Source organism: Coccidioides posadasii, chromosome 1, assembly GCF_018416015.2.
Source record: "Coccidioides posadasii str. Silveira chromosome 1, complete sequence".
NCBI lineage: Eukaryota > Fungi > Ascomycota > Eurotiomycetes > Onygenales > Onygenaceae > Coccidioides > Coccidioides posadasii.
This window is the reverse complement of record NC_089407.1, coordinates 7,322,006-7,344,638: the sequence shown is the minus strand read 5'-3', so window position 1 is coordinate 7,344,638 and position 22,633 is coordinate 7,322,006. Positions and strand designations below refer to the sequence as shown.

The following is a 22,633-nucleotide window of genomic DNA, read 5'->3' as shown; positions in this document are numbered from 1 at the left end:
ACAAACTGTCTAGTCGTCCACAAGGTGTCAGCCATCATCCAACCATTTCCCTCGAATTTGTTGCAAAAAGGAAGAGAAATGTAAGTAGCCTTTTTTTTCGCTCCGCCTCATCCTCCTCCTTCTTTTCTTTTCTTTTTTTTCCCCTTCCCTTTTCATTATCTCTGAGACCTCCTTTGAAACCACAAACAGCTCCTGCATGACATTTGACTGGAAGACCAAACATTCAGAGAAATCACCTCTATCGTAGTTGGTATATCAAAAAGGAGATCCCCCAAGAAAAAGAAAAAAAGGCAAACAGTCCAACAGCCCGGGGGTTCCACGATATAAACACTGACGGGATGCGCAAAAAGAAAAAGCAATGAAAAATAACAAAAAATAAAATGGAACCCATGACGCCTCAGCTAAGGAAAAGGGGAGGGTGAAGGGGAGCATAAACTTAAAAAAAGACCCAATATAAACGAGAATGCATCATTCGTATCCCAGAGCAAAACCGGTCATTGTTCAATTCGATCATCGCGTCCCCAGAAAGGATCTGGGGTGAGAGAGGGTAAATAACGGAAAATTTGCTTCAAACTGCGCCGTCATAAATGCAGGAAACCGTACCGAGACAAAATCTGGGAGAGGAATGAAGCTATGCGCATCCAAGATGATATCGTAAGGAGAGATGGGGAAATTGTTCCTTTTTTTGGTTTTGGTTCCTTTTTTTTCCTTTTTTTTTTAAAGTAGCAAAAGAGAAGAGAGAGAGGGGGGGGGGGAAGCGAGGCGACCACGAAGGACTAGGGAGTCGGGATGGTAGTATAACTATTAATGGAAGTGCCGGGAGCCAAGCAATCAAAAGATCCTGCACTTCAAGCCACTGCGGGTCTCCTTGCGGTTTGTCCCAAAGGACCTCGTATATTTGGCGCCAGTGGGTGCGCATGCAGCACCATATGCGGTGCCTCGCCTGTCTAGATGCCGTGTAGAGTGCTGAGTTTGCTGAAATTGGTGCTGTTGCTGCTGTTGTCGGAGGAGTCGCACAACGTCGAAAAACGCTTTCTCAACGTTAATGCAGTTCTTGGCGGACGCCTCAACGAATTCGCAGCCAAGGTCCCTTGCCAGCCCGTAACCTTCCTGCGAGGAAACAGCCCGCTCAACTGCTTTATCACACTTGTTTCCGACCAGCATGACGGGGACGGGCTGGGGTGGCCCTGAATTGGAGCCATTCATCTGGGATGAGAGGTAGCCGGCGCCCGTTGGTGAGCCGGAGCTCGCGGATTCCTTCACAAGCTGGATTTGGTTGTAGAATTTCTGTATGCTGGTGAACGAAGACCGGGAGGTAATGCTGTACACGAGAACGAAGCCCTCGCCATCTCTAATCCACTGGTCACGCAGCGACGTATACTCCTCTTGACCGGCCGTGTCCAGTACCTCCAGCATACATAGTTGCTGATCGATCACGACTTGCTTTCTATAGGAATCCTCGATGGTGGGATCATATGTTTCGACGAAGTGATTCAAACACAGCTACCCTCGCAATTAGTCGATGCGAAATGCGAAGGGGGAACGAAAAATAAAGACAAGCATGAAAATTTAAAAAAGAAGAGAGACGATGCGAACCTGAATTGTAAGTGCTGTCTTCCCAACACCTCCGTCTCCCAACACCACCAACTTATATAACTTCATTTTTCCTGTCATGGCTGCAACGGCTTTCTGTTCACTGTAGCGAAGGAATTAAGGAAGGATCGATGAGAAGAGGGCCACGTCAAACCACAGCAAACACTGATAGTCGAAGTTGGAAGCCAAAAATTCTCTCGACTAAATTTTGCAACGATTGAAGGGTGTGTGATTTGCACGAGGACCTAGGGTAGCGGCGATAAATGATCGATCTATCTTTGCAGATTTGTCAGGAACAAATTCGCCATGTTGGAGAAAACATGAATTTCTTTTTCTTTTTTTCTTTTTTTTTAATGAAGAAAAAACAAAAGCTAAAAGCAAAAGAAAAAAAAGGATAATAGTTGAAATGCATCCTGCTGAGGTTACAACTTCTGAAAGAGATAGACGGCGTTGGGTAAGAGAGAGAGAGAGTGTGTGTGAGGGAGAGGTGTAGGTGGTTGCTTCGGACTCAACCGAGGGCAGGCGATAGGGAGACAAATAGCAAACACGGACCAGGGAGCTGCAGATGGGGATTGATCCTGGAACGCAGGGCCGGGTGAAAGCATAGCAAACGGGAAGAGAACCTACCCTCGGCACCAGCAGCGAAAGAATACCTTCAAGAGGTTACACACAGCAAAGACGGACTCCTCAAAAAAGAAAAAGAAAGGGCGGGCGATTCTTTTCTTTTCCGAACGAGTCGACGGTTGCAGCAAACGGATAAAAGAGGGAATTGGCGAAAATGAGAGGATTCAAGAGGTCGAACGGAAGAGAGAGAGAGAGAGGGAGGGAGGGAAGAATGAAGATGAGAGAGAGGAATGCTGCGTTTTGGGGTGGTGGTGGTGGTGGTGGAGGAGGTGGAGGACGGGGAGGCGTTGAGATAAGCCGGGCTTGCGTCTTTGCAACTCTTTCGGTGGCTGATAGAACCGCACGCACACGTGAGAGAAGGCCCGCGAAAGCCGGTGGCGAACCTAGTTTAAAGCTGCGCAGCCAGAACGTAGTCGGGTGCAGTGTGGGTTGGTCCTTTTTTTTTTTTTTTTTTCCCTTTCCTTTTTGCCTCTGCTAGTTCACAACGGAAGAGAGAGGAAGGCGGAGCGGAGGGTCGCCGTGGAGGAGGAATGGATTATGCTTCTTTTTGTTGGCGTCTTTGAGGAGCGTGGACTGCTCAGACCGGAACGGTGAGGAACAGGGTGGAATGACGAGAGACACCAGGCTAGCAGCAGTGAAGCATGGATGGGCTGTTAAAAGAAGAACAGTGGAGGAGCGGGGAGGAACCCTCTGTGGGTTGGCGTTCGATATAACTATGTATGGTCGGAGGATGCTCGCCTGTCTTTGGCTGAAATGCGATCTCGGCCACTTCGGTGCGAAAAAACCACGTGGGTCTGGCTTTTTTACCGTGTGGTGTCGCTTGTTGGTTTGGCTGCTGTGCGGTGATCTCCTTAACACTGGAGAAGAAATAATTGCTTTTTTTTCCCTCTCTCAGGAGGCAGATCGACACGAGAACGAGATGGGAGGGAGACGCAGGGAGTAGAGAGAGAGAGAAAGAGAGAGAGGAAGAGAAGGGGGGGAAGAGCCGGAAAAGAGTCAGCAGCAGATCCCAGCAGTTCCTCCGGCGGGCGCAATTAAGAGCAGCAGCTAGTTATTTAGTCGTAGCATGTACAGAGTGTGTACAGAGAGTACAGACAAACATTTTACCATACAGGATTGAAAGTGGATTGGAAGGGGGGCGGTTCTTTTTTTTCTTTTTCTCCACCAGCGGAGTCCCGACACCCGTATCTTCCCAGATGCTTTTGAGGGAAAAAAAAAAAAAAGGAAAAAGAGAGAGAGAGACAGAGAGACAGAGAGACCGACTACACACGCGCGCATGTCGGGGAAGGGGGGGGAAAGAAAATACGGCTCGAGCTAAAGGGCGACATGTGGGAAAGAGGAGTGGGTTAGAACTCCGGCTACGCTGAATTATGGACACCCGCTGGCTGCTCCAATTGGCCCCGAATGCCTGCGGATGGGGAGAAGCTCGAGGAAATTCTCAGACCAGCGGGAAGCGAGTGCCCTTAGTTGAAACTTTCTACAATCATTCTGGAGCAGAATTGTGGATTGGCAGTCGATTCTAGCCGCTTTGGGACTTTGCTCGACGGATGCTTCTTGTACCAACATCTGTACTCCGTAGCTGAGAGAGGTAAACAAGTAAATAAATAAATTAAAAAAAAGGAAAAGGAAAAAAGACGACGTCGAGGAGAGGGGGAGGATAATTTACTTCGTCTGTATGTGTAAAAATTCTATGTCCAAAAAGGCCATTGTGCCCAGAGCGCGTCCACTCCCTAGTCGGCGAAGGAGTCGTGGGCAGAGCAGCAGCGGGCCGTGTGCAGTTTGGACAACGAAGCGGCGAGACTGAGTATGTAGCGGTGCGGGCGGGACTGACACACAGGAGGGAAAGCCGAGAGTTTCCTTCAACGGTTCTGGAACAGCAGGCGCAGAGCCTGTTAGTCAGCGACGTTTGAGAAATGCGCATGCTGACTGGTTATCAAGCCTGTCCCTCGGGGAGGGAGCAGCCAATCACAGCCGGTTGTGGCGCTGCACTTTCCCCACAAAGCCCAATAGGAAGGTTACCGGCTAAGGAATTAGCGGAAGTATTCCACGCCCGCTCCTTCCCTTCCCTCCCCGGGCCAGAATGTTAACGTATTATGTCATCCAACTGCTTGCTTGCTTGCTGCGGCTGCTTGTTGTTGTTGTTGTTGTGCAGTGAATGGACAACTCAAGGGGAAAAAAAAAAAAAAAAAAAAAAAAAAAAAAATGCAACTTTCCTGCAATGCAATGCAAGGTTAATGCGGTGCACGAGGCAATCAACCCGGTCGAGCCTGCCAAGAACGCTGGCCGCCTTGGAGATCGCGCCTCGCTCTTCATACGAGCTTGATGTTAAGGTCTCGCTGTGTACCTTCCACTTCCCACCACACCCCCCGGCGCACGCTCCGGAAACCATTGGATTCGCCGTGTTTGCTGCTCTTGGGGGAGTACTGCATGGCCCGAATTCATCCATGTACGCATGTACACTGCCATCGCCGGGCAAGCCTCCAGGCGTGAAATATCCGAAAATGCTGCCGTCAGCCGCCCGTGACCGCTGCTGCACTTGCGGCATTGATACTACGAAGTCGGTTGTGGGAAAAAAAGAGCATAATCGAGACGATCTTCCAACCGGCCTAGTCCTCCAGCGGTATCCGATGCACATATATACTTTTAACCTGATTCTTATTTTTTTTTTTTATTTTTATTTTTTTTGTTTTTTTTTGCCCCATGCGAGGCATCTCATAAGCATGCACGGCTACGGGCCACCCCATCGCCCTCGATTCTGGCCCTTCTCCCAGCTTCCCCCGCAGTGGCGAAATTCTCGCGTTTGAGCTTTGTCCAATCAGCCGCACGTTGCACCCGGGCTTTTGCAGTCCAGCACGGCAGAGCATGGACAGCTTTCAGGCACCCCCGGCGGCCAAAATGCGCCCGTTGATAGGCCACCTGAGAGTTTGGTTAAGACTCCGGTCGCCGCCTGGGCAAGAGAGTCTTCCTGCTTGGGAAAAATGCAGCTTCGCCTTTTCCTTCCAAATCCTCTTTCCCCTCAACTTTCTGCACGAGGAATGCCGATCATGCTTAAAACTTAGGCGCTCTCCACTATCAAATCCACCACACTGATCGCCAGCCTCCAGGGGCTTGGTTAAAACAAAATTCTTTTCGTTGTCGAATTTTCTCTTTTAATGAGTGTATCAATAAGCTTTGGCCTTCCCCCTTCCCCCTCTCTCTCCCTTTGTAAATCACTCTCGCTTGCTTCTGGGTTGAAAATCCAGAAGGTTCCTCCTCGCTTCCGTGACATTCGCTGGATCCCTCTTCCGAGACTGCGACCAGTATTTGCCGTACCTGCAGAGTGGAAGCCACCCAACTTACGGAGTACAGAGTTTTCGATTACGATCCTTGAGATGCCATGCAGATCGGGGGAGGGATTGGCCAGGAGTCTGCTCTCTTCCTCCCCCAGGGGGTTTACCTGCATCTATCCACCCGTGTTACAGGTCTGTTTAAGGTCGAGCACACCCCGATAGACTCCGCTCGTACTCCGTACATCATCGACATCATATTGGTACCGAAATGGTACCCTGAGCACCAGCGGACCACCCAGGCCACAATCATAAGTGGCTAACTCTACTGGGAACAAGTCTTCGGCTGGAAGAACGCTCGCCGTTGCGAAAGCCCTTTCGCAGTCAAAACGGGAAAGAAGCGGGTTCATGTCGGAAATGTTAGCATTGAGCGATTGCATTGTCTGCGTATGCCATCCTTGCGAGGTGGTACGCCGTGCTCTCAGAATTATTTGACACCCGACCACGATCCAACACCCAACACTTTTAACTATAGGGCGGAAACCCGGTATCGAGAGAACGCGAGATGGATGTTCCCCAGATCTCTCATATTTACCTGCATGAACCATGTTTGTATGTGTACGTGTTCTGTTGCATTTGGTTTGGAGGCCTGCAATGCAGCCTCTTGAGAATGCATAAAACAATGCGAGCACCTATGCACCAATATGATCTGTACTTTTGATTTTTTTTTTTTTTTTTTCCCTGGCCTAGAGATATGCACGTCCACCTAACTATAACAACTCTAATAAGGTGCTAGGAACAATTGTCCTCATGAACAGCTTCCTAAAGAGATTGTTTCCAGGGATGGTATGAATACGGAACTCTGAAGTTTGGCTAGCGATATCTAAATTGCCAGAAATTTGGTGCAAACTTCAAGGCTAAACTCTGTGAAGGATTTCCCTCGCTCCAAGCTTCCGCTTCTTTGATAATAAGGTTAACCAGCCCGAGCCTGCTGAGTTCCATCCTTGCAGATATTTTGCCATTTTCCCTCCGTATCTTGGGTTGGGAAAAGTGCGTATGTAGGTACAGTGCGGAGTCCCTTGACAAATTTTACAGATACCGCTGGCTCTCACCATATCTTGGCGCAATGAATGACAAATGGATGCGAACCCGGGTGTGCGGCTATGCCGCCATGGAAGATACATATGGCTGAGCTTTGGTGAGACAGATCAAGCAGAGCTGATTTCATCCGCAACCGGCAAAATCCAGCGACCTGAGCCACGCCAGTCTGGGGTTCCCTGGTCAGAATGGCCAAGTAGAAAAACGTGGATGAGTGTGCGCAGTCCGGGGTGAGCGGTGGACCTGCCCGTTAAATCTACCCGTCGTGTATCACCCGCTAATGCGACCTTGGAAAGGAAAAGCGCAGATTAAACCTGTGCTTCCTCTTGACATTGGTCAGTTCGACAAATTACCTTTTTTTTTTTTTTTCTCTCTTGCAGACTGCCGCCCAGTTACACTTTACTTCATGTTGGACTTGGGAGTGCTGCTGCTGCCCTTGACCAGGTTGGATTTGAGAGTTCGATTCACGGAAAGGTTAATGTTACCCATCTGATGTTGTGCGTTAACTGTTTTGGCCTGGAGAGAAAGGACCTGTATTTTGAGCTTTGAGCGTTTTGGGAGTGGGGTGAACAGGGAGCACAGCAAAGGAACAGAAAATTGCGAACCCTTCTTTTTCTTTTTTCTTTCCATTTTTTTTTTTTTTTTTTTTCCCTCCCACCTTTAGCCACCAAAGTTTGCTGGAAGCAAAAAAACAAAAAGAAAAGAAAAAGATTTTTTTTTTTTTTTCTCACTCATCTTGGCCCCTGTCCCTTGTCGTCTTCCACGCTGCATCTATCGTGTCCGCCCACACAAGGGACACACACATTCTTAACTCAACCCTGGAGGAAAACGGCGCGTAATTCTCCGGCTTACCTCGCATTTTCTCACCTCGAAGTTCCTGTGCCGCGTGTGTTTTCGCAGCTGGAATCTCGTTCTGCTTCATAGCCCCGGGGCTCACTCGACCAAGAAAGTCTGGCCCAACCTCTTGCGCTTTTTGTTTTTCTTTTCTTTTCTCCCTTGTTTCTCACGACAAGGTATAACTAGGTACATGCGTTCGGGATTGTCTGAGTGGTTTACCACATAAAGCGGCCTTTTTTCTCCTTCCTTTCGTTCCTTCAATTGCTCTCTTGAGGTGGCCGCAGTTACCCTGGTTTTTGGAGCGATTGTTGAAAAACGGATTGGGGAGGCTTTCATTTCAAAGTTTCTTTGTTTTCAGAAGTCCTGGATGGTGTACTTCTGCTGTAGAACCCTGGAAGACTATTCTGGTGAGCAGGTGCTGGGCCGTGCGAATCCTCTTTTCTTTTTTTTTTTCAGATTGCGAGAAGATGATTGCTCGTATACTCGCTTACGGGCTCATCACTTGATCTGCTAGATGATCGGCGGTTGAAGGCCCGAGATCAGAGGCCAGGGTCCTCTTTGAGTGGAGCTCCGTTCGTGATGCCGGTGATGCTCGCCGCTAGAAACTTCTATGGAGTTTATATGTTGACGATCGCGATGTGGGAGGCACTCAACGACTCGCCAAATGGTTGAATTGTGGAGTTCCATGTGCAAACGGTCAGCAGCTTCGAGGATTCATTAATGTATGGGCCTTTTCTTACGACGCTTTGCTCTGTAGGTTGAACGCTATATCAATGTTAACTAGTTATATGAGGGTTAACTCCCTCCGTGCTCTTCTAGCTCTCTTTTCCAGAAGCGGAGACACATTTCCTAATGCCTTTTTTTTTTTTTGGGGAAAAGGGGGGGGGTTGATTTCCCACATATCGTGATATGTGGAAGGCCTCCGTACGGCAAAGGTGCGTGATGATGGTGTTTATTTATGCGTGAGTGGAGATTTTGTGATTAAGCATTCTATGATGGATTCGTTGAGGAATCTCCTGTTCTACATACAGGTCTGGTACTCATATTCTTGCCGTTGACACTGTTTCATATGAAGACCTAGAGGAGCTATTGAGAAGGCTACCAAAGGGACTAGTTTGCAGTTTTCTACTTTGCGATCTGCTAACATCCAGCAATTCAATTCAACGACGCTACAAGATTGATCGACCACTCTACGCATCTGTGATGGGCGGGAGGATGTGTGGTGCCGGGCCAGCAGGCACAATGGAGAATGGGACCTGCATTCGCCTGTTTGTTGAAAACAGATATCCAAGTTTAAACTGCAAAAAAAAAGCACGATCAGTTCCGGCCATGGAGAGGGTTCTGAAACCGTTTTCATAAAAAGGGAGCTAAAAGAGAAGCTTACGGCGTCAAAATTAGTTGTCTTTTTGAAAGCTCCTCCGTTTGTCTTCTCTGACTCGTCCCAATACAATCGTCTGAGCCATCTATCGATGTGCGGATAGTCGTGACGAATCATTTTCAAGTTGCACCGGAAGGTATGGTAGTATGCGACATCGAACCGTACAATCGTTGGATACAACCGAATGTCTGCCTCGGTGATATGCTCCCCGAACAGGTACGGTCCATGTCCCCGCTCACTCAGATGCTTTTCCAGTCGATCCAGCGATGCGAACAGAGGGTAGATGTTCTCGTCATACGCTTCCTGAGTGGTCGCAAACCCTGTCTTATACACCCCGTTGTTCACAGAATTATAAACCCAATCATTCATATCATCAATCTCCTTCCTCAAACGTTCCGGATACAATCCTCCACCGGGCCTATTCGCCTCTCGCAGCTGCTCCGGCAGCAGGTCGTCAAACTCAGTATACAGCATCCGAATAATCTCGCTACTCTCATTGTTCACAATTGTTTCCTTCTGCTTGTCCCACAGCATCGGCACCGTGTATCGTGCCTGGTAGTCCGGGTCTGCCTTGAGATATAATTCCTTCAGGTACTGGAAACCGTATATGGGATCCTTTTCAGCGGAACCGAGCTCGCCTGTGAACTGCCATCCTTCAGGGCTCATTCGCGGATCGAGGACAGCGAGCTGGATGATGGGTTCTAGGCCTTTGAGGGAGCGTACAATGTTGGCGCGATGGGCCCATGGGCAACCGTATGTGACGTAGAGGACGTAGCGGTCCTTTGCTGGCGGGAAATCGGCGCCGGGGGAGCGGGAGATGGTGGAGCGGAAGGAGGCGACTTGGCGGCGGAAACGGCCGTCTTGGTCGGCTTGTTTGTAAATGGGAGCGTCCTAATTCTCATAGGAGAGTGGAATTAAATTTGGGGATTCTTGGACGGTTTTCAAGGTTGAATTGGTGGTGCGGGTGTGATGGCGGTGTTGGATTGGGTACCTTGTCAGCCATGCCTCAATAACGCAACAGTCTCACACTTTAAAAATCTGCCTATTTGCTCGTCGCTGGATTTCTTTAGATGGTTCGCAAAGTAGATTCCAATGGCATTGATCTCCGATCTACATCGAGAGGCTTTATATACGATGATATAGTATCCTCTGACATCATTCCAAAAATTCCATTGCGATCCGGCTGATGGCGGGGCCACATATCCCCCACATCCCACCCCCTTGGCCACCGCGCTTAAATTCCGCTTTGATCCTTTCTCAGACGGCTTGCTTAACAATCATCGGGGTGCTGGCATAATTGGAGTCCGGCGTCAGCGCATGTTGGCCGCCTTAAACTATAGTGGGACGAGGGTGATTGCAGTGGATGCGCTGCTATGTGGAAGGCAATATCAGCGGAATATACTGGAGGAATAGGGGTTGCTTGATGCAGATAGGAAAGTACATATGGAGTACGCGCATTGTCGATGGGGTTATGAGGCACTACCGGTGTGGCTATTCTAGAAACAACACCTTGGTCCGCTTTCGGAATAAATAGCTTACGTGACACTTGGCAATCGAGATGCCCCGGAAATGGGTTGGACTAGCCATATATCCTTCGATCGAGGCGGACAGGCTACTTTGAGAGGCCTGGATATTCGCCATTACCTTCAATAGCGAAGAGGAATATTTAGTCAACCCCAGTCAAATTACTGACTTCCAGGGCTAACATTCTCGGAGATCATTGCATGGTTGGCGTTTTATCGGCATTTGGGTGCCATATTTTGATGAATACTCATGCAGGCAGTGCCATGTGCTTCTTCGGTTAAACCTGAACGGATGGGCCGTCTTCACATCACCCATTGAAGTAGAAGAGCAAACGTCTCAGTCAAAGAGCCGAGGATTTCGAGGCGTGGACCACATCCATGTGTTGGAGTGGAAGATTCTCAGGGGGTAAGTCCCTCTTCCTCTGGAGTGGTCTTCTGGCATTTGAAGGGGGCCTCGCATGGAATCCCATGCCAACGAGGATAGTAAACGTGCTGGGATGTCGGTCTTCGAATCCTTCCGAGCACTGTTTTGACCCTTGGACCCTATCGACCTTGTTGAACGTTCTTTTCACCTGAGGAGTACTCTATACGGAGTACATTGTCCAAAAATGGGAGAGATCCCATTTTCTCAGGGATCGATTAGGAACCAAGGAGTAAATATCAGAATCGTATCGCAACCGAGCAAAGGGGATAATGTTGCGTGTCGCGGAACCCAAATCCCCGGGGCTCGGGCCTCGTCTTTGAGCCGGGTCTACGCCGTTACAAACCATGCATCGACCGCGCCGAGGCAAGTGCGGGATGTCCATACATATGTATGTTCATACAGAGCACTCTGGGGCTCTTTGTTTTTCCCGATAATGTTAGCGTGAAACAAGGTAAAACCGGGGGGAATTGATCAGATAAACCGAAACTCTCATGATCTCCAAGGCAAACGAGCGACATGCCTTTCTTTCTCCCAAGGCAACACATTATTCCCTTTATTTCCGATTGAGACTGGTCAGTGCCGGTAGGGCTACCTCCGCAGATCTCTTCCAAGCATAGATGAAACAACAAAAGATCAGGGATGTGGATACAGAAATAGCAGGCGAAATGGAGTCTGGGTTGCCCCATATGGGCATCTAATGGCATTATTTCGCATGGAAACGGCGTCTTCAGGAAGAATCTGACGGATCAGCATCGGATTTTGCTCAGTTGCAGGAGAGGTATCCGCGCCAAGCCGCCATATTTTAACTCGCATCGCATCGCATGTGCATGCCGACGAGTGGGTGAGAAACTGTATTTTACAAAGTATGTTCTCCGGAGGAGCTCAGGAGAGTGTCTGTGCGTAGGGAGCGCATTTGCGAGGTTTCTCGGCCAATTATTTACACGCATCGTCTCGCGATGCATCGCATTGCAAAGAACTGGAAAGGGACGATCGAGATGGGACTCATGCAGCAAGATTCCACGCGGAGCAGAAGGCTGGAAATCAGACCCTGACATTCGTCAGCTGTCCGATGTTCCTGGTGTTGCTGCTTCCCCCTTGTAAGGTGTTGAGCATCGAGTTGCTCTGTACGGAGTACTTATGCGTATTGCGCAGCGCGTGGTAAATTTGCTCCAACAGCGGGCCCACCTTGTTGCATCGAAGCTCAAGGAGGCGTCGCCACAAGGCCCGTGACGGACGAGTGAGAAACGACGAAGAAATGAGAAACATCAAGCTCGATCTCGTTCTGGGCTGGGCATCCGGGGAGCCAGCGCACGATTCCCAGTTTTTCGGTTTCGTTGGCGTCCAACGGTCCACCCGCGTTTGTGAGTTTTCGATGGCCGTTTTTATGAAACGGTAACGCTGCTGTTTTTCTGGTTTGGCTGTGGCGATTTGCTTAAGGAGGATATTTTCATCGCATGAGAAGTCGTTCGGTGAGCAGATAGAGCAGATGAAGCGTAGTCAATTGAGGCTTTGGCTATTTCGCGTCGACGGCTCAAGAGCCCGCTGCAGTGCGTCGTGTTGGGGGGTCACTCAACGCAGTAGCGCGGGACTGGCTCTGGTTCCGGGTGAGCTGCGCCGTGAACCCTGGTCCAACCCCTCCATACTTCCGGGCCGCCAAAGCGTGTGCCCAATGCTATTTGCCCGCGAGGAGTCGATCGTTTTCTCCCCGAAAGGTGAATGACAGTGCTCCCAGTGGATACAAGGGCAAGGTATTATTTATCATGAACGATCGAGGCTGACTAGCGGCGGTGATCGCTGAACTTTACTAGGGTGCTTTTGATGTTCCCTCACGCGGGATCTCGAGTATCTCTCTGTATTTCTTACCGATACAGCCCCTGAGACTAGCCTGGATACGGCGAATGAGGAGGAAAAAATTTACCCAACGGCCAACGTCCTCGAGGCCGCTCTCGGTGAGAACGAATGTCTTCTTTCTCTTTCATTCGAGCAGAAGAATGTTGACGTGCCATCCGTCCACATTCTTCCTGGCTGAAATAGTCATAATGGGCTGTCATTATCGCTGTCAGGAGGAATGAGCGGGTCCCGGTTCGTGTACAACATCAAGCTGCGAAACTTTGTCTCCATCCAGCTCGAAAGCTACCCGTCCTGCCACTCACCCTTCAGCCCTCCGTTATTGCGATGAACCGCTCCCAAATTGTACTGGCACAAAATTTCCTGCTCACTCAATCGACATCAGCGAGAAACGGCTTATGGGTAAGTCTTTCAACGCTTCTGTCAGGTCCCTTCTTTTCTCATCTTCCTGCTACTCCGCAATCCCTGTCTTCGATATGTATATAGGGCTCTTGTTATGCCTCGATTTCGTCAACCTGCCTGCATGCCACCCGGAGCTTCTCGACCTTACCGGGTCGACCAATGGCTCACGGACTTTGTCCAGCACGCTTCTTTTTTGATCCTTTTACTTCTGATCTTCAGCTCGCCAAACCCCCTAGCTTCGTGCGTCGCGTCTTACGCCTCGGAGACCTGGTGGTGCTTTATTCCGCGCCTCAAGTGCTAATTTGCTTCCCCAGTTTGGTGCAACAGACATAGAATTTGACTGTGCACAACACGCAGGGGTGTTCTTTTCTCACCTTGCCCCATGACGCTCTTCCCGTTCGCCTCCTGAATGAATCCTTTCGTTGGTTCGCTTCTTTGGCACTAGCCCCCCGGCTCTCGAGACTTGAACTTCTAAAAATACTGCCATTCGCGCTTTCAATCTTGAATTGAGCTCCCGCTGTATTTGAATATACGCACCTAATTTTCCCTTTTTCTTTTTTTTTTCCTATACTTCGCACGATTTTCGGCGTTCAACAAGAGTTTTGTGTCTCCATCACTGGCCATCTGCGCTGATCAGTAGATAGAAAGGGTGCCGGTTGAGTTTGTGCCATGTTGCCTTGAGCATCCGGCACGTGTATTCGATGTTATAAGTGGTACAATATCACGGGCGATGTACTGATCTTCATCTCGATGCAACATGGCTACCAACTGGGAAAGCGAACGGGATTACTTCTCGCAGGACCCTTCCAGCCCATCCGATTCTTTCTATAAAACTCCTCCCGCCTCGATCTCCCGGCATTCGTTGCATCGCAGAGATTCCTCTCCCGGCCCATCGTCGTCACCAGCTCCATTTCCATCAGGTCGCCGAGATGCAGAATCGAGAGGCAACATACACCTTGTAAACGATGATACAATTTCTCCCCTGGATCCTCGCAGGTTTACACCGACCTTACACGCCTCGCTTGTCTCGGAGATATTATCGTTGCGCCGTGACTTGGAAAGTAAGACCAAGGAGATCGACACACTCGAGTTGAGTCTGGAAAATGCAAGAACAGAGGCAGAATCACTTCAAGAGACCGTTTCCAAGAATGCCCAGGAGACTCGTTCTCTTAAACGGCAGCTACAGCTGCTGGAAGGAGGCTCTAACTCGGCAATAACGGACCTCGCAAAGGAGAGAGACGAGGCTTTGGAAAACATATCTGATGTTCGGAAGAGACTTGAGGTATCACAGAAGAAGGTTCGGGCCCAAGAAGAGCAAATTGAACAGACTCAGTTGCTATGGAACCAAGATAAGCAGAAGTGGGATGAAGAGCGGCGGAACCTCGACAGAAAAGTTCATGTGGTCGAAGGGCGATTGAAGCTTGTTCTCAGCGAAATCGCTGCTGCGGAGGCTTTCAACGCAAATCGCCCAGAGAACGAAGAAGACCTTGATGGCTATAGGCGAGATGGGGCCATCACACGAGCCAGCGACGCCGCGACTGTTAGGTCGAGCAGTGCAGCAGGAAGACACAGGAGAAGTACTGCCAGCATTGGCAACGACGGAGATCTCCAAAACTCCCGATACTCTATCATGAGCCAAGTCAATGGTCACACATCAAAGGCTGGAGCCCTGAATCTTGCAGATGAGCTTGCGTTTGACGAAGAAGACGAAAATACAAGCTATAGCACCGAGGATGAGCGTCCAGAATCGCGTGATACTCTTCCTGAAGAAAATTACATCCCAAATCAGTCGCATCCACTGGACTTGAAAGCCCGGAGAATTTTAGGCCTCTCTTTGGATGCTCCTGAAATGCTTGTCCAAAGATCTCTGGCGACGAACGACGTTATGGATGATGATGCCAAAACAATCTCGGGCAACACGAGATTTGAATATAAGGACATGGGTATTCAGTATACTCCTCCCCCATCTCCTAAGCTCATCCCTGACGAACCTCCGGTCGTTTTCCAATCTTGCGGTACGCAAACGGAGGAAACCGACACAGTCGAAAAGGACCAGGACCCAAAAAATGCGACTATTCCTCGAGAAACAGTGGACCAAGGCACAACTACAACTCCTGTTGTGATGATAGCTTCCTCATGCCAAACGATAGAGGAAGTAAAGCCTCAAGCCGAAATACCCACTGGCGAAGTTTCAACTACACCAGAGACAGCCTCTGCCAGCACCCAAACCGACGATGTAGAGGTCAAAGAAACCGTGCAGCCCCGGCTTCAGATGCCCATTCCAATGATCACCGTTCATCCTCCTGGATCAAATCCTCCATCGCCAAGGAGCAGCGTAGTTCTGCCGCCGCAAACAAAATCTGCCGCCTCCCAAACTGATTCCGAATTACCCTCGAATACTCGTTGCTCCGGGATGCAAACGGAAGAAATACGAGTAGATAAACGAACATTAAACCTTCGAACCGGGCTGCTACCATCGGCTATGCCCGATAAACCTCTCAGTTCCGATATGTCTGATGTATCTTCTAGCCTGCCAGTTTCCCCTTACTTCCCTCCACCTCCAAAATCGCCGCGAAGGAAACTTCGTAACCCTCCACCAGTTGAAAGTCCCCCAAGGATCATCAAAACGCAACACTTCGACACGTATCAAGCCTACCCAGGAAATAATGATAATGGCCCCCTTACTGAAGATGAGCACTCAGATATCCGTCGACCATTTAGATCGAGCAGCCTCTTTGCTGGTTTTGGCGATATGAGCGACGAAGAGACACAGCAAAAACGGCAAGAGTTATTTAGTGATGACGAGCTGTTGAACCGGCCAATGGCGTCGTATACCTTGAAGTCTGGGAAATTGGTCTCCAAGAACACTCCCAATATCCTTAACGATAACCCTGAAAAAATACACGATGGTCAATATTCTCCCAGGGAATCTATAGACAGAGAAGTGAAACTCCATCGGTCTGCTACTCGACGTAAATCGAATGCAAAACGGCCAGCGAGAGCTCAGTTGAAACAAGCTTCGACGTTCAAGGAACCAGATATGCGGCGCGCTGCGATGATTTCTAGCTCCACGGCTGCTCATCAGTCATTTCGTCCACGTAGCCCTAGTGCTCCAAGCATTGGTAGCTCAGGCACCCAGAACCATGCTCTCCCTCCATTTCCTGTACCTGTTCGTTTCAGCTCTCGAAAACCAAGAGGTAGCAGTGAAGGAGCGCAGAGCCCAACCCCATACAGGAACGGAAACATGTCAGACCGTATGGGAGATGGCTTCATCCGGAAAACTCGATCAGCGGCTGTCGTTGCTCGAACTCAACCCAACGGATATCAATCTCCGCTTACCATTTCAACATCATCAGTTGCTCCAGACAGCCCGCAGTATCCACCAATGCCCCTTGATGAGATAACAGCTCAAAGCAAGAAAAGCTTGCAGAAACGTACAAATCGCCAGCCCTCAAGCGCGCATTCTCATTCTCCAGGGGATTCAAATGCCACAAATGTGCAACCGACGAGCGTCGTCGATGCTATTACACAGACTATGGTAGGGGGATGGATGTGGAAGTATGTACGCAGGAGAAAGTCGTTTGGTATGCCAGAGAATTCAAAGGACGGATGGGAAGTAGGCAAGAGCCCAGAGGAAGCAGCTGCAGCGGCTGCGAATACGGGTGTCAGGCATAAGAGGTGGGTGTGGCTGGCTCCGTATGAGCGTGCTATCATGTGGAGTAGCAAGCAGCCCACAAGCGGCCCAGCTTTGTTGGGTAAGAGTGGTAGAAAATGTGAGTGCTCACTGCAGCCGATTGGCATGATCCGAGATGTGCTTCTTTACATGCTGACTTCTCAAAAAGTGGTCATCCAATCCGTCCTTGATGTCAAAGATGAGAACCCGCTGCCCAAGGGTGCCAGTCCACAGAACCAGGTTAACCGCTCGATACTAATTTTGACTCCCCAGAGAGCGTTGAAATTCACCGCCATGACGATAGAACTCCACTTCATCTGGTTGACTGCTCTGTCTTTCCTCAGCCACTCTTCGATGGTAATGACTGATCTTGCAGCTTTGCCTCCAGTGCCCCAGGAGGAGTATACTCCCCGGCAACCTACAGCTGCACTCCGACGTAATCCAATTCGCGATTCTATAAGGGTGGCAAAAGGCAAAAGCCGTTCAAACGGCAAGTCCAAGCGATCTTTCGCAGTACAGCAGGCGGCTGTACCGGAGGTCCCGCACATCGAAGGTTATGGTGATGAGCCCGTTGCTGATGCCGCCGATCCTCCATACGTCCCGAGATTTTCATCGCATACAAGGAAAAGGAGCAACACCGCTCCACGACCCGTCCCTAATGCATTCCGGAGCTTTTCCAATCACACGACAGCAGCGGCGTCCACCTACAGTGCGACAACCGCTGGCTCATCGGATCTCCAGTCTCCTTCATCTATAGGCCCTCCCGGAATCCACAGCGGTCAAAGTAGCTTCAGCCATCGAACGTCGGAAGCCAGCGGGCCCATCAGTGCCGGAGCACCAAACTTTTTCGACGCTGTTGGCACGGTGAGAATGGAGGCTTTTGTCGACAGATCTGAAGTATCTCGCCAGCGAGGCTATCGTAACAGGTATTATGGCAAGAAGAGGAACCCTGTCTACTGGCCACAGAGTCCTGACACCGATTTCCCACGCTCTGACGATGGGAGTGATATCTTCTTCCGCCACGATGACCCGTTCAAGGGATTTTGATATATATTCCTTCCTCAAACCACACGTCTAAAAAGTACTTGTTCAATTCCATCTTGATAAATTTGTCCACCACGTATGGACACCACTCTGAGTAGACTTTGCGCACGGGGCTCCGGAGCCACTTGCCCTTCTCCCTTCCCTTTTCACCTTGGCCTTCTATTTGGGACCTGACTTTATTGGGAATATCCGGACTCTCTTGGTACGCTGAGAATCTTTTGCCAATCGCACAACATTTTTGAGTATTTCCTGGATTTGGAAGAATAACATCCCTTCGTTTCCTCGTTGTTGGCTCTCAAGTGGCGGGATTCTTGGTTCATCACGCATCCCCAGAGCCCCAACAGGTTATTATTGCTTTTTGTTCTGGCAGAGCTATTATTTTAGTAGCTATATATTTTGATACACCCTGGTCTAGGTTTTCTTTTTTTTTTTTCGCCGTTGTCCCTTCTTAGCCTGTGGGAGGTTTGGTTGTGTATTATGTACTTCTAATTTTAAATTCAAAGAGCCACGCGGAGATCCGGTGTCATCCATTCGTGTCCTTACAAGGATCCGGCTTTGATTTCTTTCAACCTCCGCATATTAGGGTTGCTTCTCATGCATCCGCAAACACTTTGCGTTCTTTCTCAAGGTAGACACAAATCCATGCATGGAATATCACAATCAACACCATACACTTATTTTCGAAGGTCCATCTGATTCCCATTCATCCATGTCTTTGGTGCTCGAAAATCGTCGAGGCTCAAAATCGTGTCTCGCGATTTGGCTGGCTACCCTTGAGAGACGGACGTATCCTTCGAAGAGAATGTATAATCGCTCACCATTGCGCCATTGAGGATTCCTGCTTGCACCAAATGTTTTGGTGCACGAAGTCAGAAACAACACCCTTGTTTGAGATAGTTACGCAAAGCACAGCAGTGACGGATCGCAGCCGCTATGAAGACGCTCCCACAGCTGCCCCAACCTGCTTCGGCAAGGGGTACGGTTCTTCGATCGGCATCAATTTCTGCGCCTCCTCGATCTTCCCAGCAGCAACCAGCTGCCCCATCTTGACCATGCGATCTGTAACATCCTGAATCGACACGATCCACTCATCCACATAACGATCCACCGCTTCCCCGCTCAATCCAATCTGTATCGACCTATACGACAGTGGAGTAAACCCAAAATCTCGCTCTGGATCCCACTGTACTCGGACGCACGTGTTTTGTTTCCTGTGCTCGAAGGCATGTTTGTCCGGGTAGAGTGATTTATCGTGCGAGTTCACGAAGCTGTTGAATAGAGCCCACTCGAAACCTTCGCGGGAGATTTCAATGGCGAGGACGCGCTCCTGGTTCGGCTTTGAGGCCCACCCTGACCGGTAGGCCATCCAGAGAAATGATGGCTTGATCCATGTCATGCGCGTGCGCTTGAATGGTGGAACGAATTTTCCGGCGCGGAGAGCTGGAGAGGCGATCTCGGCAGAGTACGCTTGGTAGACTGTGATGGTCTCCGCGGTAAATTTTGCGCGAACAGCGCGGTAGCCTTGTTCCCTGGACATTTTTAGTCCTTTCCAATTCTTTCACTTCTGTTGGATCTCTTTTATAGCGTTTTGTGTAGAAAATTATCTGTACAAGGAGCTGGTTGCCTGCCTTTGGAACGATTTTATATCATTGACTACAGCTTTTCGGCTCCATTAGGGGGCGGAGCAGACGCCTTTCCGATTTTGGTCTCCGACTCAACTCGTGTCGGGTAAGCAACCTATCGTGGAATCATCCTCGGCCAAAGCCAGGGCTGATTGTCCAAGAATGCAATGCAGACTTCGAAATGTATATGAAGATCTATTCTCTATCTAGGATATTTGCCTGTAAGTGAGTAGCGCCCAGTTGGGTAGGTCGGAGAGTATCCAAAAGACTGGAGGCCGGAGAAACATTCGCAAAGAAAATACGGTTTATCGATAAACAGACAACTAAACAACAAAATTTGCAAGCGGAAGTGCGAAGACGGTATTGGGCTGAAGCTGACGTATACTTCGTGGGTCCTAATTCAATTTTCCATTGGGATCGGGTCTGTAGAGGGAGGAGTATTTCGGTAGAGGTATCGTCTCGTCATCTCGTCTGTCCAAACCCATAAATGAACCCGCCTATCTTCCACACAGGAAGCATGGTTTGACTCCCACCCACTTATTCGAAAACTTGCGCACTCTGTGACACCATGCTCGTTTATAACTTCGCGGCGTCCTTGACATCTCCAACCTTCAACTTGGCTCCATACTTCTTCAACACCGATTCATTGTGGTACTAGACCAACCAATCCTATTAGCGAGATCCTTTCAAGGAGCTCTTCCCTCGGCGTCTTCCGATCAGACCACTCAAGTTCAATAAGTCAGGAGACAAACCTTCCAGAACTGCCTTGACGCATCTTTGCCAGCAACACGCTTCAAGATCTTCGCACCACCGGGGTGCTCATCCACAAAGTTGGTAATATCGTACACGCTGGAGTCGACAATAATGTATAGACCTTTATCGGCGGTCTTGTGCTCGGCGACCTGGGCGGGAGTGAATGTTTTCGACATCTTTGCTCGTTTCTTTGAAAAACCAAAAGAAAACAAAGAGACAATTCGCGGTTCGGAGATTTCTAAGGATAGCAGTTCTGTCGATCGGGCTTTAGAAGGTAGAGCTGAGTCCCAAAACGCCGAAGGAACAAAAACAGAACGGGCAAGGATATCTCAGACAGGGTGTTAATAATTAAAATGTCATTGTAGGGGGTCAAATCCCCCATTCTTCTCGGGCCGAGCGCCTGATGCCATGCCGTGCTAAGGATCTCAGGCCGAGCTCCCTGATGACTGCTATTCCCCTTTTTGGCCTAGTTCCTACTTCCCCTTTCAGCCTAGTGCCACACACAAATGTTGTGAAAACATCATACACATGCTTGCCTACCCTTCTTCTTCCTTCCCCCAAGCAATACATTCATGTATATAGAGTCTAGCTAGTAGCTTCAGCTCAAGTGGCAGAAGACTTCCCATGTGTTCTTCTTGTGGACAGCCCACAGGTGGATGATGGGAGACAAGTCTCTCCTCCAGCTCCTGCTACGGTAGACGATACTGCCTCGATTGAATCGGATGAGGATACGGGGAGTGACACTGATGAAGAGATGTGGAAAGCTTCCTTCGGACAAAGTATTGCTGGAGGAGTAGTCAGAGCCGAGGCAACATGATGATGGCCTGGAACGGCAAGGCTAGTGCATACAATTAATCATCTTTATACTATTCTTAGCACTTATTAGTCCGTCCACGGCGGTGGTTATTGTTATTGCTGCGCCTGCAAACTCCGCTCGAAATCCGGCATCACCCACTTGACTATCCACTCCGACTTGAGTACCTCTTCAACAGTTGGCCTGTCTTCCGGCAGGTAGGCCAGCATGCGTCGCATCAAATGTAAAAGAGCAATGGTTTCTTCCTTGCCAAACTCTCCCATCCCACGCTTCCGACGAGACACCTGTACAAAATCCTCAAACGCCTGGTCAAGAGGCGGCCACACGTCCCTACCTTCTATCGGGCGCACATTCTCATCAAAGAATTCACCCCTCTTCTCCCAGCGGTCCCACCAGCTCAAAGGCATGGGTCCTAGCTCATCGATATGCTGGGCTGTCATCTCATCCTCAGTCAGCCAGTCAGTACTGAAAATAGCTTTCATACCGATAATCTCCCATATGGCAGTCGCCAGACTCCATATGTCTGAGGAGAACGTCAATGGGGCATCTGGTTCAAAGCGAACCTCTGGTGGCTGAAAAGCTAGAGGGATATTGCTAGCTTTTCCAGGGCGAATATCTGTGCCTGGGGCAAATGCCTCGCCAAAGTCACTCAGGAGGACGCGGACATCGGCAAGGGTAAACTCCTGCGCTTTTTTACCAAGGTATAGCGGCAAGACCGCTTTGAGTGGAATGTTTGGTGGAAGTGGTTCGCCATCTTTACGTCTAACATCCACTGTTGCAGGTTTGCCGTATTTTTCGTACAGCTGGTCAATTGAAAGCGCATCGAAACTCGATGGTAGCTTGACAAAAATGTTCTGCAACTGGATATCTAGATATAGACCCAAGTGATTAGCTGAGTAGGTACAAAGAAAAGGGCGAAATGTCCTGACCAACCTCCGTGAACATAGCCTCTTGAATGGATATATGCGAGAGCCAGAGCCAGCCCACCCGATAGCGCTCGCGCGACGTCAAGAGGAAAAAGACGGCTGAAAGAAACTTCGTGGAGATTGCACCGGGCGGGAGTGGTTGTGTAGCAGACATGCGTCCCATTAGGGCCATGTACCTCAAATTGATCTAGGAGACAAGGTATTGAACCGTGTCCTAGACGTTGCTGTCTAGAAGCAGAAGATGGTAGCGGCGCAGAAAGTGCCCGGAGACTTCTTGTTTCACGCAAAAGCGCGTCCTTTCCCCAGTGTGCGATGCCGACTTTCAACGCAACATAGTGGTCGTAACGAGAGTCTCGAGCAAGCCAAACAGTCGAATACCCGCCGAACCCAAGTTTGTCAACAATGTGGTATCTGTCGTGGAGGACATCGCCAATCATAACAGGATGATAGCCCCCGGGAACATAATGCTCGAGTGTCTCTACACCATCGATCCACTTGTATTTGATCAAATTCGCTTGATCATCTGACATTGCTCTGAACTTGGTGTAACCAATGCCGACTTGAAGTCTCCGGGAATATAATGGAGCAAAGGGACGAAGTAATGATAATGATAGTGTAGAATAGCGAGCCATTGAGCACTTGCAGGCCCTGCAATGGAAAGACTTGAAGCACAATGTTTTGTCGTTCAAAGAAGGCGAGAAAGCTCCCAACGCCGTTTAAGCGCCCTGTCGAGGACGACCTGATTGACCCAGGCGTTAGGCACCCTAACCCCTGCAGCCCTAATCAGAATTTGCTAAGGGTTTTACCC

The 22,633-nt window shown here is 49.5% G+C and overlaps 6 protein-coding genes across 6 annotated transcripts; 1 reads left to right on the top strand and 5 right to left on the bottom strand.

Moving 5' to 3' along the window:
- Positions 1–831: 831 nt before the first annotated feature.
- Positions 832–1,674, bottom strand: RAS2 (Ras GTPase ras2; the record flags this gene model as incomplete). Its single annotated transcript, XM_003066144.2, has 2 exons — positions 832–1,503; positions 1,597–1,674. The coding sequence occupies 2 exons, from the start codon at positions 1,672–1,674 to the stop codon at positions 832–834; spliced, it is 750 nt and encodes a 249-aa protein (XP_003066190.1).
- Positions 1,675–7,609: 5,935 nt separating this feature from the next.
- Positions 7,610–10,022, bottom strand: D8B26_002216 (uncharacterized protein). The gene has a single exon (XM_066123755.1). The coding sequence runs from the start codon at positions 9,460–9,462 to the stop codon at positions 8,440–8,442; it is 1,023 nt and encodes a 340-aa protein (XP_065979830.1). The 5' UTR covers positions 9,463–10,022; the 3' UTR covers positions 7,610–8,439.
- Positions 10,023–13,330: 3,308 nt separating this feature from the next.
- Positions 13,331–18,364, top strand: D8B26_002215 (uncharacterized protein). The gene is made up of 2 exons (XM_003066142.2): positions 13,331–16,766; positions 16,836–18,364. The coding sequence occupies exons 1-2, from the start codon at positions 13,751–13,753 to the stop codon at positions 17,711–17,713; spliced, it is 3,894 nt and encodes a 1,297-aa protein (XP_003066188.2). The 5' UTR covers positions 13,331–13,750; the 3' UTR covers positions 17,714–18,364.
- Positions 18,365–18,641: 277 nt separating this feature from the next.
- Positions 18,642–19,247, bottom strand: D8B26_002214 (uncharacterized protein; the record flags this gene model as incomplete). The annotated part of the gene is made up of 1 exon (XM_003066141.2): positions 18,642–19,247. One exon carries the CDS (start codon positions 19,245–19,247, stop codon positions 18,642–18,644), a length of 606 nt encoding a protein of 201 aa, XP_003066187.1.
- A 302-nt stretch (positions 19,248–19,549) lies between these two features.
- On the bottom strand, positions 19,550–20,408 carry D8B26_002213 (uncharacterized protein). The gene is made up of 2 exons (XM_003066140.2): positions 20,085–20,408; positions 19,550–19,986 (listed from the first exon to the last, which is right to left on the bottom strand). Exons 1-2 carry the CDS (start codon positions 20,259–20,261, stop codon positions 19,909–19,911), a joined length of 255 nt encoding a protein of 84 aa, XP_003066186.1. The 5' UTR covers positions 20,262–20,408; the 3' UTR covers positions 19,550–19,908.
- A 425-nt stretch (positions 20,409–20,833) lies between these two features.
- On the bottom strand, positions 20,834–22,355 carry D8B26_002212 (uncharacterized protein; the record flags this gene model as incomplete). Its single annotated transcript, XM_003066139.2, has 2 exons — positions 20,834–21,767; positions 21,833–22,355. The coding sequence occupies 2 exons, from the start codon at positions 22,353–22,355 to the stop codon at positions 20,995–20,997; spliced, it is 1,296 nt and encodes a 431-aa protein (XP_003066185.2). The 3' UTR covers positions 20,834–20,994.
- Between the last annotated feature and the right edge of the window lie 278 nt (positions 22,356–22,633).